Raw genomic sequence first — 18,653 nt, 5'->3', positions numbered from 1 at the left:
TAGCTAACACAACATTGACAAAGAACAAAGTTGGAAGAATGACACTGACTTAAAGACTTATCATAATAAGTTATCTACAATATCTACAATATTATCTACAATAATCAAAATGGTGTGGTTCTGGCAAAAAAAAAAAAAAAAAATCAACAAATACACCAATGTAACAGAATAGAGAGCCCAGAAATAGACTTACCTAAATATTGTCAACCAATCTTTAACAAAAGAGAAAAGGCAATACAATGGATAAAAAGATAGCTTTTTCAAAAAATAGCATTGGAAAAACTGGCAAAATCCATGGGCAAAAATATAAATCTATACATAGGCCTTACAGCTTTCACAAAATCACTCAAAATGGACCACAGGTCTTAATGTAAAATGCAAAATGATAAAACTCAGAAAATGACATAGGAGAAAACAGAGATGATCTTGGGTTTGATGATGGACTTTTTTAGATACAACACTAGAGGCACAATCCATGAAAGAAAGAATTGATGAGGGGCGCCTGGGTGGCTCAGTCTTAGCGTCTGTCTTCGGCTCAGGTCATGATCCCAGGGTTCTGGGATCAAGTCCCACATCGGGCTCCCTGCTCTGCACGAAGCCTGCTTCTCCCTCTCCCACTCCCCCTGCTTGTGTTCCTGCTCTCACTCTCTCTCTCTGTCAAATAAATAAATAAAATCTTAAAAGAAGAGAGAGAGAGAATTGTTGAGCTGACCTACACTGAAATTAAAATTTTCTGCTGTGTCAAGACACTATCAAGAAAATGAAAAGACCAGTAATAGACTTGAGTGAAAGAACTGACAAAAGATGTATCTGATAAAGGACTATTATCCAAAATATACAAAGAACTCTTAAAAATCAATAATAAGGGGTGCCTGGGTGGCTCCATCTTTAAGCATCTGACTTCAGCTCAGGTCATGATCCCAGGGTTCTGGGATCGAGCCCCACGTCAGGTTCCCTGCTCAGCAGGAGACCTGCTTCTCCCTCTCCCACTCCCTCTGCTTGTGTTCCCTCTCTGTGTCTCTGTCTGTCAAATAAATAAAAATAAAAAAATCTTTTTAAAAAATCAACAATAAGAAAACAACTGATTTAAAAATGGTCCAAAGACCTTAACAGACACCTCATCAAAAAGATATGCAAATGATAAATAAGTATATGAAAAGATATCATATGTTATCATATCATATGAAATGCAAACTAAAATGAGATACTACTACACACCTATTAGAATGACAAAAATCCAGAATTGGTAAAACCAAACGCTGACGAAGATGTGAAGCAACAGGAAATTTCTTTCATTGCTAGTAGGAATACAAAATGGCAAACCCACTTTGGAAGACAGTTTGTCAGTTTCTTATAAAACTAAACATACCTTACCATAGCTTCCAGCAATTGGGACTCCTTGGTGTTTATCCAGATGAGCTAAAAGTTATGTCCACACAAACGCCTGCAGGTGAATGTTTATAGCAACTTTATTCATAATTGCTGAAATTTAGAAGCAACCAAGACATCCTTCAGCTGGTGAATGGATATGTAAACTGTGGTACATCCAAACAAAGGAATATTATTCAGCACTAAGAAGAAAGAAGCCATGAGAAGACATGGAGGAAACTTAAATGTGTATTACTAAGTGAAAGAAGCCAAGCTGGAAAGGCTACATACTGTAATAATTCAAACTATATGACATTTTGAAAAAGGCAAAACTACAGACAGTAAAAATATCTGTGGTCACCACTGGTTAGGGAGAAGTGAAAGATAAATACAGCACAGAGAATTCTGAGGGCAGTGAAACTATTATGTATGATACCCTAACGGTGGGTACATATAATTATAAATTTGTCCAAACCCACAGAATGTACAACACCATGACTAAACCCTCGCTGACAAAGGAATGTAGCATCATTTGCAACAAAGGTACCACGTTGGGGAAAGATGTCCATAGTGAACAAGATTGAGCATATGTGGGGATAAGAGGTATACAGGAACCTTGTACTTTTCACTAAAGTTTGCTGTGAGCCTAAAACTTCTAAAAAATATACTAATTTTTAAAAACTGTTCATGTTTTCATCCCTCTAGGCAGTATTACTGAAGGAAATAAAGATCAACAACCAACCACAAAAATGCAAAAGAGCCTTAAAAAGTAAGTTTGGGTGGGGGATTGGATTTCAAAATTCATTTCCTTATACATCAGTGAACTGATTTCTTTCAATATTTAAAAATGTTCTTGTGCCAGCAAAAGTCTGTTCTTTTAAACAGAGTATCATTCACAAGATGAAAACCTTAATATAAGGTTTTATGTTTTTTTTTGTTTTATGATTTTCTTAACACTTTTTACTACCTCATTTAAAAAAAGAATATAGTACATAACATATGAAATATGCTTATTGACTGTTTATGTTATTGGCACAGCTTCTAGTCAAGAGTAGGCTGTTAGAAGTTATGTTTTGGAGGAGCAAAACTTGTATGTGGATTTTTGTGTACTGAGGTCAGTACAATGTTTTTGCAATGTTTTTGCAAATCATCTAAAACTGTTAAATTCACTGAGAAAATTCTAAAAATAGTAAAATATCTCCCATTTTAGCAGATATGAAAGAACTTTAAATTTCATATGTAAAAAAAGCTTTAATCATCAAATTTCCAAATAAACTGAATAAAATACAACTGACCCTTGAACAACATGGGGGTAAGGGTCATTGACCTCAGTACACAAAAATCCACATATAAGTTTTGCTCCTCCAAAACATAACTTCTAACAGCCTACTCTTGACTAGAAGCTGTGCCAATAACATAAACAGTCAATAAGCATATTTCATGTTATATTATGTACTATATTCTTTTTTTAAATGAGGTAGAAAAAAGTGTTAAGAAAATCATAAGAGAAGATACATTTCCAGTAATGTACTGTATTTATAAAAAAAAAAAATCTATGTGTAAGTGGAACCATCTACTCAGACTGATGTTTTTCAAGAATCAACTACACGATCAGAATATTTTAGAAATTCATGTATTTTATAAATAACAAAACAAAAATACGAAAAACTCCTTATGTATATCTGCTTAAATTTTAATTTACTGCTAACTTCTATCCTTAATAATTATTACTATCAAGTAATTTTTGCTATCCAACCAGTAAAATAAAATATCAACAATTCTTGATATGGCTGAAAAAGAAGGATGAGAGAAAGAAATCTCTAATGTACCTAGGATCAAATTTCTAAGGCAAAAATTTGTTCTCTCATTACTGAGGACCTACATAGTACAAGAACTGGAGTAAGCATTAGAGATGCAACAGAGAACCATCAAATCTCCAACTTCTGAGAATTTATCTCTAGTGAGAAAAATACATGTTACTTAAGCATTGTTGAAATGCAATGTTATACTAATTTCAGGGGCACAACACAGTGCTTCAACAATTCTGTACATTACAAAATGCTCACCACAGTAAGTGTAGTTACCATCTGTCATCATGCAATGTTATTACACTCCATGATTTATTTATTTTATAACTGGAAGTATATACCACCTCCCTTCACCTATTTTGCCCATCTCGCCAACCACCTCCCCTCTGTCAAACACTAGTTTGTTCTCTGTATTTATGAGTCTATTTCTATTCTGTTTGTTTGTTTGGCTTTTTAGATTCCACATATAAGTGAAGCCATATGGTATTTGTCTTTCTCTGTCTGACTTATTTCACTTAGCATAATACCCTCTAGCCTCCATCCATGTTGTCACAAGTAGCAAGATCTCCTTCTTTTTTATGGGTGAATAATAGTCCACTGTGTATATATACACCATAACTTTACCTATTCATCTATTAATGGCTACTTAGGGTTGATGCCATATCTTGATTATTGTAAATAATGCTGTAATAAACATAGAGGTGCATATATCTTTTTGAACAAATACTTTTTAAAGTAAATAAATGCAGAAATAAAATAATTCTAACTTTGTTCTGTGAAGAGATTAAACAAAAACCTACTCAGGGAAGGTAGTCAGGAAAAGCCCTTCTGAGGTGATATCTAAACTCTATCCTGAAAACTGAGAAGGCACCAGACACAGCAAGTACACAGTGTGAAAAGAGTTACAAGCTGAGCAGTGTTCAATACTTAGTAGTAAGGAAAGAACTTAGTCTTTTAAAAACTGAATGAAAGCTAGCATGACCAGAACAAAGGAATAAGCAGATTGTCATGACATGATACAGAAGAGGTAGGCAAGGTCTGATCAGGTGGGACCCTCACAGGCCTTAGTTAGCAGTTTGAGTTCAGTTCTAAATACAGTGAATATCTATTGAAGAGTGTTAACGATGAAGATAACATTTTCAATTTACATTTTACATCACTCTAGCAGTTTAAATGGTTCTCATTGATTACAGGATGCAAACACAAATGCTAATCACAACATCCTAACAAGATATAGCACCTTTGGCTAGTTTGGTAATAACAGAGATATCTGCTGTTCTTTCTAAGAAAAATAGTCCTCACCCACGAAGTCCCTTTATCATGGAAAAGATAACTGAAAAAGAATTCTCTCTTTAATGATATGATGAAGTTCAGTAAAAAGAGATGACTGGAAAAGAGAATGAACTGATTTAATCTTAGCGGGGCCTTATCCTAGATATAGGACTTTACATAAGTTACTTAACACCCATCAGCAACAGTTTACTCACCTATAAAATGAAAATAGTAACATATTTCACAAAAGAGTTACAAGGTTTGGATGTTTAACAATCTATCTATGTATTTTGTTCATACACAGATGTTCTAGAAATGTGAACAGTTGACCCCACCCCTTAGTAACAGCATTTTCTAAGTGGACTAAGTGGAGGAGATACTTAATACCAAGGAATGCATTTCCGATGGTGGAATTTCAAGCAGGAGATATTTTGAGGTAGGAAAGCATTCCCCTAAAACCAACTGTTTACCCCACCTACCAGGACATAAAGGAGCTTTCAGAGTACTGTAAATATTTATGAAAAACTTGAGCCTCAGAAAAAATAAACTATTATATAATGATGAATCCTCGTTAAAATACAAAGGTAGTTCATATAATCCAAATACAATAAAACCATTCATTTTAACTGGTCTAAAGCTTACAATGAAACAAAAAAATAGTAAGTACTTTGTTAAGCAGCGATTTCTTACACTAACAAAAGTATACTTACAGAAAGGAAAGATCATAAAGGATTTTCATTAGGACACACGTTAGAATAAATTCTTGTAACAGCTAGGTTTAAATTTGCCATTTTAAAAAATCAACACTTAAAACCTGATGTTTGCTTACTTGCTAAAGAATAAAACAATAGACCACTGAGTGGCATGTAGACTCATTACCAGTGACATTATACTTATAAATGATTTACTCTAAGTAACGGGGCTCAATTAGTATGAGAGTTTATCTCTTTTTGGACTTTTTAAAATTACTGAATGTTCAACACTTGAGACAGTAAAAGTTTTTCTAGTATCTTCTTTGACATGTGACCAGATTTCCAAGAATTATTATTAATATTCATTAAATTCAAATTAAACATATTACGTTTTCTGAAAAGTAAGGAATAGGCAGAGGAAAAATTAGTATGATTTTCAGAAAAAATATATTACCATTCAGATCAATATCATGACACAAGTGTTTTTGCATCCACACTAGCCAATCTGTTTGTTCTACATAATACTTTTTTTCAGTTTGTGTACTTAAAGAACAGAATGAGAAATAATGGAAGGAACATTTGAAAAATAATACGCCTATTTGGTTAAGACAACTTATTCTAAATCATGATTAGTATGAAAGGAATGGCATTGGGGGCTTGGGCAAGGCATTAAGGATCTATTTTCCAAGGCATCTGAGTCACTTTTTAAAAAATATTTTATTTATTTGAGAGAGAGAGAGAGCACAAGCAGGGGGGAGAGGCAGAGGGAGAAGCAGACTCCCCACTGAGCAGGGAGCCCAATGTGAGGCTCGATCCCAGGACTCCGAGATCATGACCTGAGCCAAAGGCAGATGCTTAACCAAGTGAGCCACTCAGGCGCCCCTCTGAGTCACTTTAAAAATGGTTAATATTCACCTGAGACACAGCAATGTTGCTAAATGAGATCTGTATGATAGGTATCTGTTCCACTTGCTTTGGGCCCATGCTATACCAGCTTTTAATATTCTAACTATCACTCAGACTATATAATAACCTGGGATTGTAACCAGTTGGCCTGGACTATCTCCCACAGAGGCTCCTGATTTGAAGTTTCCACTTAAGAAGCCTCTAAAGACTTCCCCAACCTGAGAAAGGAAACAGACATCAAAGTCCAGGAAGTAATGGAAGCCCCAAACAAGACAAACACAAAGAGAACCATACCAAGACATATTAAGAATTTAAATGTCAAAAATTAAAGATAAAGAGAGAATCTTAAAAGCAACAAGAGAATAGCCAGTAGTAAGTATAGAGACCACCCATAAGACTATCAGCTGATTTTTCAGCAGCAAGTTTTCAGGCCAGAAGGAAGTGGCATGATATATTCAAACTGCTGAAAGGAAAAAACCTACAACCAAGAACAGTCTACACCAGCAAAGTTTTCATTCAGAACTGAAGGAGATATAAGGAGTTTCCCACACAAGCAAAATTTTAAAAAGTTCACCACTAAACTGGCATTACAAGAAATGTTGAAAGGATTTCTTTAAGCATAAAGGAAAGGGCCATAACTAAAAGTAAGAAAATTATGAAAGAAAAAATTTCACCAGTAAAAGCTAACATATAAAAAGATGGTGGATCGATCACTTATAAAGCTGGTATGAAGGTTAAAAAATAAATGTAGTAAAATGAACAGTATCTACAATAATTAGTAAAGGAATACACTAAATAAAAAGGTATAAAATATGAAGTCAAATACATAAAATAAGGGGGTGGGGAGTAAAAATGTAAGACTTTTAGAATGTGTTTCAACCTAAGGGACCATCAAGTTAAAACAGATTGCTATGTACAAAGAGTGTTACATATGAACTTCAGGTTGATGACAAAACAAAAATCTATAATAGATACATTAAAAATAATAGAAAGGAATCCAAACATAACAATAAGAAGTCAAGTTAAAAGGTAAGAGAATAAGAGAAGAAATACAAAACAATTAGAAAACAATTAACAAAATGGCAATGAGTACAAAACCATCCACGACTGCTTTAAATGTAAATGGACTAAATGCTCCAGTTAAAAGACAATAGCTAACTAAATGGATAAAAATGTAAGACCCATCTATATACTGCCTACAAGAGATTTGTTTCAGGCATGAAGACACATACAGACTGAAAATGAAAAGATGAAAAATAATACTTCACGCAAATGTAACAAAAAGAAAGCTGGCATAGCAATACTTGTATCAGACAAAATACTTTAAAACAAAGACTATAACAAGAGACAAAGAGAGGCTAATATTATACAATGATTGAGATCAATCCAACAAGATAATGTAACAACTGTAAATAGCAGACAGAAAGCAAGAAACTGACAGTAACAGTAGGGAACATTAACACCCCATTTACATCAATGCATGTGGTGTCTAGACAGAAAATCAATAAGGAATCAGTGACCTTAAACAACACATCAGACCAGATGGACTTGACATACATATAGACAGAACATTACCAAAACAGCACAATACACATTCTTTTCAAGTGCACATGGAACATTTTCCAGAACATATCACATGTTAGGCCATAAAACAAGTCTAAAATAAATGTTGAAAGACTGAAATCATATCAAGAACCTTTTCCCATCACAATGGTATGGAACTAGAAATCAATTCCAGGGCAAAAATTAGAAAAAACACAATCATATGGAGGCTAAACAACTACCTGATCAATGAAGAAATCAAAGAAGAAGTGAAAAAAATACCTGGAGAAAAATGAAAATGGAAACACAACTGTTCAAAATCTTAAGGGAATAGCAAAAGCAGTTCTAAGAGGGAAGTTTAGAACACTACAGGCCTACCTCAAGAAACAAGAAAAATCTCAGGGCCCCTGGGTGGCTCAGTCGATTAAGTGTCTGCCTTTGATTCAGGTCATGATCAAGCCCCAAGTTGGGCTCCCTGCCCAGCAGGGAGCCTGCTTCTCCCTCTCCTCCCCACTTGTGCTCTTCCTTGCTATCTTTATGGCTATCTCTGTCTCCCTCTCTCAAATAAATAAAATCTTTATAGAAACAAGAAAAATCTCAAAACAATTCATACTTACTCCTATAGAAATTGGAAAAAGAAAAATAAAACAAAATCAAAGTTAGAAGAAAGAAAATAATAAACATCAGAGCAGATAAATGAAATAAAACTAAAAACATTAGAAAAGATCAGTGAAACTAGGAATTGGTTCCTTGAAAAGATAAACAAAATTCATAAACTTTTAGCCAGAGATGACTGGCTGGCTCAGTTGGTGGAGCCTATAACTCTTGATCTCGGGGTTGTAAGTTTGAGCTCCACACTGGGTATAGAAATTACTTAAAAAATAAAACAAAAACAAAAACAAAACAAAACAAAACTTTAAGCAGACTAATCAAGAAAAAAAGAGAAGTCAAGTAAATAAAATCATAAATGAAAGAAGAGAAGTTACAACTTACCCCAGAAATACAAAATATTATTAGACTACTACAATTACACATCAACAAATTAGACAAACTACAAAAAATGGATAAATTCCTAGAAACATAAATTATTCTAACACTTAAGCAAGAAGAAACAATATCTGAACAGACCAATTACTAGTAATGAAATTCAATCAGTAATGAAAAAACCCAACAAACAAAAGTCCAGGGCCAGATGGCTTCATGGATTAATTTGAAAAAATAAGGTAAAGAAGACGGAATACCTAGCCTTCTCAACATGTTTCAAAAAATGGAAGAGGAAGGAATGCTTCCAAATTCATTCTATGAAGCTAGCATTACTGCGATACCAAAACCAGACAAAGACACTACGAAGAAAGAAAATTACAGAACAATATCTCTGATGAATGTAAATGCAAAATTCCTCAACAAAATATTACACAACCAAATTCAATTGAATTCAAATTCAACAGTACATTATAAGGATCATACACCACAATCAAGAGGGATTTGACAGGGATGCAAAGATGGTTCAATAGCCACAAATCAATCAGTATGATACATCACATTAATAAAATGAATAAAAAATCATATGATCATTTCAACAGATGCAAAAAAATGCATTTGATAAAATTTAACATCCATTCATGATAAAAAACTCTCAATAAAGTGGGAATAGAGGGAGCATACCTCAATATAATAAAGGTCATATACAACACTCCTACAGATAACATCATACTCAATGGTAAAAAGCTGAAGTCTGTTCCTTTAAGATCAGGAATATATCAAGAATGCAGTCTCACCACTTTTATTCAACAAAGTACTGGAAGCCCTTGCCACAGCAATCAGACAAGAAAAAGAAATAAAAAGAATGTTATTTGGTAAGGAAGAAGTCAAACTGTCACTATTTGAAGATAACATGATACTATATACATAGACAACCCTAAAGACTCCACTGATAAAACTATTAGAAATAATGAATGAATTCAATAAAGTTTCAGATACATTAATATAAAGAAATCTGTTTCATTTCTATATACTAATAACAAGCTAGCAGAAAGAGAAATTAAGAAAAAAATCCCATTTACAATTGCATCAAAAATAATAAAATACCTAGATATAAATTTAACCAAGGAGGTGAAATACCTATACTCTGAAAACTATAAGATATCAATGAAAGAAAGTAAAGATGACATAAATAAATGTAAAGATACACCATGCTCATGATTGGAAGATTTAATATTGTTTAAATGTCCATACTACCCAAAGCAATCTATGGATTCAATGCAATCGCTATCAAAATACCAATAGTGTTTTTCACAGAACTAGAACAAAAAATTCTAAAATTTGTATGCAACCACAAAAGACCCAGCCAAAATAACCTTGAGGAAAAACAAAGCTGGAGGTATCATGCTCCTAGATTTCAAACTACACTTTGAAGCTATGATAATCAAAATAGTATAGCATTGACACAAAAAGAGACATATATGTCAACAGAACAGAGTAGAAAGCCCAGCAATAAACCCATGCTTATATGGTCAATTAATCAATGACAAAGGAGCTAAAAATATACAATGGGGAAAGACAGTTGCTTCCATAAATGGTGTTTGGAAAACTGGACAGCTACAGGCAAAAGAATGAAACTGGACCACTTCCTTATACCATATACAAAAATAAACTCAAAATGGATTCAAAACCCAAATGTAAGACCTGAAACCATAAAACTTCCAAAAGCAAACACAGGCAATAAACTCTTTGACATCAGTCTTAGCAGTATTTTTTTTGGCTCTGTCTCCTCAGACAAGGGCAACAAAAACAAATATAAAAAATTGAGACTACAGCACACTAAAAAGCTTTTGCCCAGAGAATGAAACCATCAACCAAATGAAAAGGCAACTCCTAAAAGGGAAAAGGTACTTTTAAGTGATCTATCAGACAAGGGGTTAATATCTAAAATATACAAAGAATTCAAACAATTCAAGACAGAAAAAAAATCTCATTTAAAAAATGGGCATGGGCACAGGAACTGAATAAACATTTTTCCAAAGAAGACATAGAGATGGCCATGAGACACATGAAAAAATGCTCAACACTGCTGATCAGAGGGAAATGCAAATCAAAACCACATTGAGATGTTACTCCCACCTATCAGAATGGATAGTATCAAAAAGACAAGAAATAACGATTTTTGCCAAACATATAGAAAAAGGAATCCCTCATGTACTGTTGGTGGGCATGTAAATCGGTGGAAACACTATAAAAAATAGTATGGGAATTCCTCAAAAATTTAAAAACAGAAATACCATATGATGCAGCAATTCCTCATCTGGCTATTTACCCAAATAAAACAAAACACTAATTTAAAAAGATATTGTATGCACCACTATGTTCACTGCACCATCATTTACAATAAATGTGATATGGAAGCAACCTATGTATCCATTGACAGATAAGTGAATAAAAAGAAGTTATGGAATATAGGTACATGGAATATTACTCAGCCATTAAAAAAGAATGGAATCTTGCCATTTATGACAACACAGATGGACCTAGAGGGTGTTATGCTAAGTGAAATAAGTCAGACATAGAAAGACAAACACCTTAACATTTCATTTTTATGTGGACTCCAAAAAGCAAAACAAACAAACAACAAAAGAGAAGCAGACTCATAAATACAAAGAACAAACTGGTGGTTGCCAGAGGGGAGACATATGGTGGATGCAAGAAATAAATGAAGGGGATTAAGAGGTACAAACATCCAGTTATAAAATAAGTAAGTCACAGGGATATTAAGTACAACATAAAGAATATGGCCAATAATATTGTAATAACTATGTACAGTGACAGATGGTAACTTTATTTATCATGGTGATCATTTTGTACATAAATGTCAAATCACTGTTGGTATACCTACAACTAAATATGATACTGTATGTCAACTATAGTAAATTAATTAACTAATGTTTACAGAGAGATTATAATAACATGGAGGAATGCTTTATAAATAAAAATTATGTAAAATTACATATATATATCCCTGAATTCAATTATAAAATACAACTATGTAAAACAAAGCAAAAATCAGCAAAAATGTAAACAAGCAATCTCAGGGTAGTAGTATTATGGTAATTTTCTTCTTTTTTCTCCATTTCCCATATTTTCCAAAATTTCTAAACATATTTTTATCCTAAAAACCTACAAACCCATACTTTTAAATCAGAAAAAAAAGATACATATATCTGTCTTCAAATATGTACATATGAATGGTGTCTAGACTCTCTCCACTTAAGTCATGCAAAGAAACTTGACTGCATTCTCAGTACATTTCTGTAATTCTTTATTAACATTTAGGATATGCTTGCAGATTTCAGAGTAGCTAATCAACTATAAATCATATTAGAAAATGACAGAAGAACAGGGGAAAAAAATCCACTAGACTGAGGTTCAAATCCTGGTCTTTCTCTTTAATTTTATGACCTTGGGGAAGTTATTAACATTCTTGAGTCTTAGACTCATCAGCTGTAAAATGAAAAACAGACTATTTACCTCACACAGTTGTTGAAAGAATGAAATGTTGTACTGCATGTCACACCTGTATACTAGACACACAGATAATCAAAATGCCTACTGAATTGGATCATTTCAGCATGAAAGACATGGTTTACATTTCTAAATTCACAATTTAACAAGAAACAAAAACTTGAAGGGCAGAGACAAGAGCACAATTAAAAGTTTCAAAGATAAGACCTAAAAGAAACAGTATTACTGAACCTCCAGAGAGGTGAAAAAAAAAAAAATCACAGTTGTTGAATCGGTCATTTTCTAAGATTAAAGAACAAGAGAAGAGTGGGTTAAATAAAAAGAATTTCGAGTGTACTTTAAAAATTAGAAATTAGCAAAAATATGCAATATATGAAAACATATCAACATGTAATGGTGACCATATCTTATCTGAAGACGAAGCAATCTCTTAAATCTGTCTAGATTGTGAATTCCAGTGCAATGCAGGAAAAACTGGCAATCAGGAAACTGACATTCTTAGCAGTTCCTGCTAAGATTTCATATAACTTAGGAAGGCCACATCAGTAATTTGGGTCTCAATTTCCTCATTGGCAAAATGAGAGGGCTTGATTATGAGTCTATATAATATTAGTTATAAAAAAATATAGGATTCCAATTTAATGATTTATGGCTGACACATCTGGCAAGAATACAGAAAGTAAGACATGGGGGTGCCTCAATGATCACTTACAGAACTGCAGAGAAGTGCAGTGGCATTATTACATTGCGGTAAATTACTACTTTGGTATAACGAATAGTACACTGAGTAGTCTGAAATTTTTTAAGCAGATTGACAAGATACTTGCAACCAGGAAATAGCCTAACTAGCTAGGTCACTAATTCATGCAAGCATAATTAAGTGATGATTATACATTCTGACATATGGTTCCAAAATACCATGCTTACCTTTTGAAGGTCACTTAAAAAAAAAAAACAAACTTGTGACACTACGTTTCATTCATGAGAATAAAACTATTTGCTTTGTCAGATCATATGGTAGTTAATGGTGAGAAGGAAAGATGCTAAAAGATGTTAGGTTATAGAGGGATTACTGAATTCATTACTGACATACCAATCATGTGCTCTAGATAAAGAAGATATGATTTATATTTATGTATGAGTAATGGTTCACCAAAACACGTGTTATTTTCACTTAAAAATTAAGTCATGATGGGGCGCCTGGGTGGCTCAGTCGGTTAAGCATCTGCCTTCGGCTCAGGTCATGATCCCAGGGTCCTGGGATTGAGTCCCGCATTGGGCTCCCTGCTCAGTGGGAAGCCTGCTTCTCCTTCTCCCTCTGTCTGCCACTCCCCCTGCTTATGCGCTCTCTCTCTCTCTCTCTCCCTCTCTCTGTCTGTCAAATAAACAAATAAAATCTTGGGGGGAAAAAAAGTCATGAAAAAGAAGCATTTTATGAAACATGACACGAAACTTAGTGATTCAGAGCTGCCTACTTCCTCAAAGGAACCGAGATGATACACAATAAAACATATATTAACAATATGAAACTTTGGCCATCTTATTTATATAGAAGCTAAATTCAATTTCCAATCTCATATTCTGACACCAATAAATAAAAGCACTTAATTCTGAAAGGTTTTCTTTAAAATCACCAACACTAAGAACTCAGGTATTTCCCACATGAGATAAGCATTACTTTTCAAGATTATGTGATTTTTAACTTCAGGTACAAGAATAATACATTTTTGGGGGGAAAAAACCCATAAATGCCCCTATCTTAGTCTTTCCCAAAGAAAACTAAAAACTTTGCACAAAAAAAAGCTTTTCTCAAAAACAGTCACTTCACAATCACTAATTCAAAACTAGGCATAAGGCTTAATGAAAGTAAAGTAAGCAAAGGAACTAAACTACTTCTTGGTGGAGGAAATAATCAATGCTACAAATGACCTACTTCAAATCTCATTGAGAGAAGTCACAGTAATTATCCTCACAAAAGTTCTAACACTAAGAGTCAAGAAACAGTCCCCTTCTAAAACACATACACACACTACATCCACTACAGTGAAACTTCCTGCCTGGCAGAAAAGTGAGCATCTCAGGCAGAGACAACTGAAACTTTGTTTGCTCTTTTACTGTAATAGGTGACAAGTAGTTGATTCATTTAATCTTATCATCAATAAAAGATGATTTCCTTTACTCTTACAAGAAGAGTTTTCATTTAAGTTTGTAAATTAAATATCTGTAGGACTGATTTTATTAATTGTTTCGATTCTGAGTACATGCAGAATCACCAATATGACTGGGAGAAAGAATAACACAAAACATCTGTGTTACCATAGTCACTGTTATTCGTCCACAAATGTCTAAAGCCTTAAAAACTTTCTTAAAATGCAGACAGAAGATATGCAAGTTACAATACTAAATTGTGCATTCCATGTAATTTTGTATGAACACATTTATCTCTTTTTTAAAGGATACCAAACAACGGTCATACATAGTCCAATTTCATTTTGATATCATACAAGTATCCTTCTGTGAATTCTATTAGATGCTGTAAAAAATGCATTAAAAGGAATCTACACATCCACAAAATTACCTGACAAGCAATGTGCACGAGGTAGACCAGCTCTTTAGATTCACAGCCATTTTTCGTTATTTCATTCTGTTCTTCTGAAAGTGAAAGCTATGTCAAAAAAAGGGGGGGGCAGAAGAGAGGGAAAGTCATGAGTAATGAGTAAGAATAAACTAGGCATTCAGTAAACTTAAGACCCTCACATCAACTCACTCTAAGATACACCTTTCAATGGAACTCTATTGCTTATGAAGATAAAACAGAATTCAGGATGTTTTTAAAAATATGTTTCTAAGTACTGTCTTCATAGTTTCAATCTAAAGTAGCACAGTTGCATAACAATAGTAAGTAAAATACATTCATTCAAGAGCAGGTCCTCACTTCCTTAATTTATTTAGCACATATGTGAAAGGAAGGCAGTAAGGTGGGCACTGGGAGACAGCAGGAGCAAGTGGCTGAAAGAAAGCTCAGGCTCTATTCCAGAGATTGGAAACTGGCTTCCCAGAGAACAGACGGGGCCTGCAGACATGTGTCACTTCAGACTTATCATGTGTATCTCCACATCAGATTTTATTTTTACCTGAACCAGCAGCAACAATTTAGAAACTGAGTTGTTTCAGATAAAAAATACAGATTTCTGGCTTCTACTGAAAAGTCAGAAAATCTGAAATATTAGATCCATATTCTCACAAAGCAACAACTGGCTGGAACTGAAAAGTGACCAAACCCTTTAAATGAGGCATGTATTTTCCAAAAGACTTTGCCACCAGTATCTAACCTGAATGGTAACTGTCATTCATCATGCTGCTTGCTTTGTTATTTTTTCATGCACTACTTTCTTCTTGCATTTATATTACATATCTGCCCCACTTAGGGATGTGAATTTGCAAACTCTGCCCTAGAGACAGACAGCCCTGAGTTCAAAACTACCACTAACTAGCTGTGTAATGACCTACCTACTTAATCTCTCATCAGTAAAATGCAAATGATTAACAATACCTATTCTCAAGTTTGTGAGTATCAAATGAGATAATGCATTTAAAGTGTTCACCAAGATGCCTACTACTACTCATAAGTACTTAATGTTTACCATCATTATAGTTACTATTATACAAAAAAAAAAAGATAAACACATATTCTCTATTTTTGAGAGCAGTATCACTGAAGTATTTTTAAAAACATTCTGATATTAAGTAGAAGTTCATAAGATAATGATCATTCTCACACCAGCCAAAATAAGCCAGATTAACTACAAAATCATACTTTTAAAAAAAGAATTAGGGGTAAGAAAAAACCTAAATGAACTAAAAAGGGAAAGTGACAAGACATTCATGAGACAGAAGAGACTCAATGACATGCTCAGAAACCTGGTGAAGATGCAGAAGGATAAAGAACCTGCACTAGACAGGGTAAGGAGAAACCAGCCAAACCATGAAGACTGAATGTGGACTGGAGTAATGAAAGAAAATTCCAAGGGAAACCTGTAGCAAAGAGACAACGCCCACCTGATCCCAGGTTATAGAGTCAGTGCACCAAAGGCTGGGGGAAGAGCAGGAGCATGGAGAGAGATGAACCTGTGAGTTGTGCAGCATCTCCCCGAGCACACTGCCGCTAACCACTGCAGATGGGGAGCAGGGCAAGAAAGCTCAGAGAGCTCCTTCTGAGGGATTCAAGATATTCAACAACTGAACGCTGGAGGTAGCACAGAAAAGCCAGGAGAAACCCCTGGAGGCAACCCAGGGCTTCAGAGAGTAAGAAGCAGCTCTACACCAAGGTTCACAGTAGGGTAGACAGAAGAGAGCTCTCCATTGGCAGAGGAGATTGCGGAAAGGATTGGAGAACAAAGAGAACTAGCAACCAGGCAGCAAAGAAGAGACAGAGAAAGAACACATGCTCTCCCTCAGTTCAGAAAACTGGTGGCTCAGCAGTAAAGCACAAAGAGATCTTTAGATATCTCACCAATTTTCAATTCCCCTCAATGGGGGGGAAAAACTCCTGAACATCCAAACCACAAGGAAGAGTACAGAATTTTAAAATGGCCATAACTACAAAAGACATAAAGACTAGTAATAAAATCAACCTTCCTAAAAAGAACTAAGGCAGAGGGGAGAGTGAGGAAGAGGAGAAGAAACTTCCCAAAAAGGCAAAAAGATAGGCGGGGAGGACTTAACAGAAAAGGATGGTCAAATGGTGTCAATAAAATGGCAGGGTAGGCAACTCCAAACTCCATTCCCTTCACAGAAACACGAAAAAAAAAACAAGCAAAAACTCACAACCAACTTTCTCAGTAGTCTAGAATACAGTAGAAGGTTTACAATCACCATGAGAACAATGAATCAAGAAAAAAGCCAACTTGTAACTTGCAGGAAACCTTTGTGGTATTTTTACCCAACCTTGCTCCACCCCTCCCCGTCTCAGCAGCACTCTTGTAGGACCCTCCTCCTTCCGTCTGGAAGGAGCAGAGACATCATTAACAAACTAAGGTATCTGTCCCGATCTGTCTGTCTGGCAGTTACATGAAGGGTTGACACAAGGTACGTGTCTTTTTTTCATCCGGGGATTTTAAAAAAACAGCATTGCTAAAATACTGTAAAGTGAACTAAAAGTCTTCACTTACTTGAAGCAAAAGATTATAGCTAAGACATAATATAGACAGCTTAATGCCCAGGAGAAAGAGCTGAGGAGAGAGGTTCCTTGGGAAATGAGAGCATTCAAAAGTGTCTGTGTATGCTGGGACATATAGAAAGCCATGAATATGTTCAGGGTAGGACACATGCACAAAAGACATAAGGATTTCCATGCTTTCACCTCTACTCTCCAGGCTAAGACAGAGCTAGCTGTAAAGAGCTTCGGTAACTGATGAATTAGTCTCTCAACACAAAGGAAATGTGCAAAGACTGGCTTATTATTTATTTTCTTTATTTTTAATTTTTAGTTCTTGGCATTCAAGGAATTCCCTAACAAAACACTATCTGAACACAAGTAAAAGAAGAGATGTCAGTGAGCACATAGGACATGGAACACAATCTTTTCAAAAACAGTCTGGAAAAGCCACTAAAAACACAGACTGCAGCCTTTAGGATCAAAAACAGCAAACCTGTGGTAAGGGATAGAATCTGATTTCCATGGTTATCACATTATAATATCCAAATGTCCAGTATGCAACAACAAAACTCACAAAATATACAAATAAAACAGGAACACATGGGTCATTCACAAGAAAAAATAATAAACGAAAAGAAGTGATCCCTGAGAAGTCCAGATATAGGACCTAACAGATCTTAAATATACTATATAAAACACACTCAAAGAGCTCAAAGAAAGCCAAAGGAAACCTGAAAAACAATGTATAAATAAATGAAAATATCAATGAAGATAAAGTAAAAAAGGGACCAAAAAATAAATTTGGAGAATGACTAACAAATCTAACTAAAGGGATCTAAGAAATACTAACTAAACCTAAAAATTCACTAAAGGGATCAACAGCAGATTTGGGCAAGAAGAAGAATCAGCTTACTTAAAGATAGGATAAGTCAAAATACAAGTTTCCCCCACTATCCAAAAGCAGAGCTTTTCTTTGAAACCTTTTAAAAGCCAATGGATGAAAGACCTCAGTGTGACACAGAAGTCCATCAAAATCCTAGAGGAGAACATAGGCAGTAACCTCTTTGACATCGGCCACAGCAACTTCTTTCAAGATACATCTCCAAAAGCTAGTGAAACAAAAGCAAAAATGAACTTTTGGGACCTCATCAAGATAAAAAACTTCCGCACAGCAAAGGAAAACAGTCAACAAAACAAAGAGGCAACCCACAGAATGGGAGAAGATATTTGCAAATGACACTACAGATAAAGGGCTGGTATCCAAGATCTATAAAGAACTTCTCAAACTCAACACCCAAAAAACAAATAATCAAGTCAAAAAATGGGCAGAAGATATGAACAAATACTTCTCTGAAGAAGACATAAAAATGGTAACAGACACATGAAAAAATG

The 18,653-nt window shown here is 34.6% G+C and overlaps 1 protein-coding gene across 1 annotated transcript in view; it reads right to left on the bottom strand.

Moving 5' to 3' along the window:
• The window catches only part of ARHGAP32 (Rho GTPase activating protein 32), a 215,929-nt gene that overhangs the window by 104,448 nt on the left and 92,828 nt on the right, over window positions 1-18,653 (bottom strand). The window contains exon 5 of the mRNA XM_028120847.2: window positions 14,682-14,768. Within this exon, the coding sequence (XP_027976648.1) occupies window positions 14,682-14,768 (87 nt within the window). The remainder of the gene's footprint in view (window positions 1-14,681; window positions 14,769-18,653) is intronic.

This window comes from Eumetopias jubatus, unplaced genomic scaffold (genome assembly GCF_037043125.1).
Source record: "Eumetopias jubatus isolate StellerSeaLion01/CBP00866 unplaced genomic scaffold, mEumJub1_p1.0 scaffold_13, whole genome shotgun sequence".
Taxonomy (NCBI): domain Eukaryota; kingdom Metazoa; phylum Chordata; class Mammalia; order Carnivora; family Otariidae; genus Eumetopias; species Eumetopias jubatus.
This window is presented reverse-complemented; position numbering and strand designations above follow the sequence as displayed.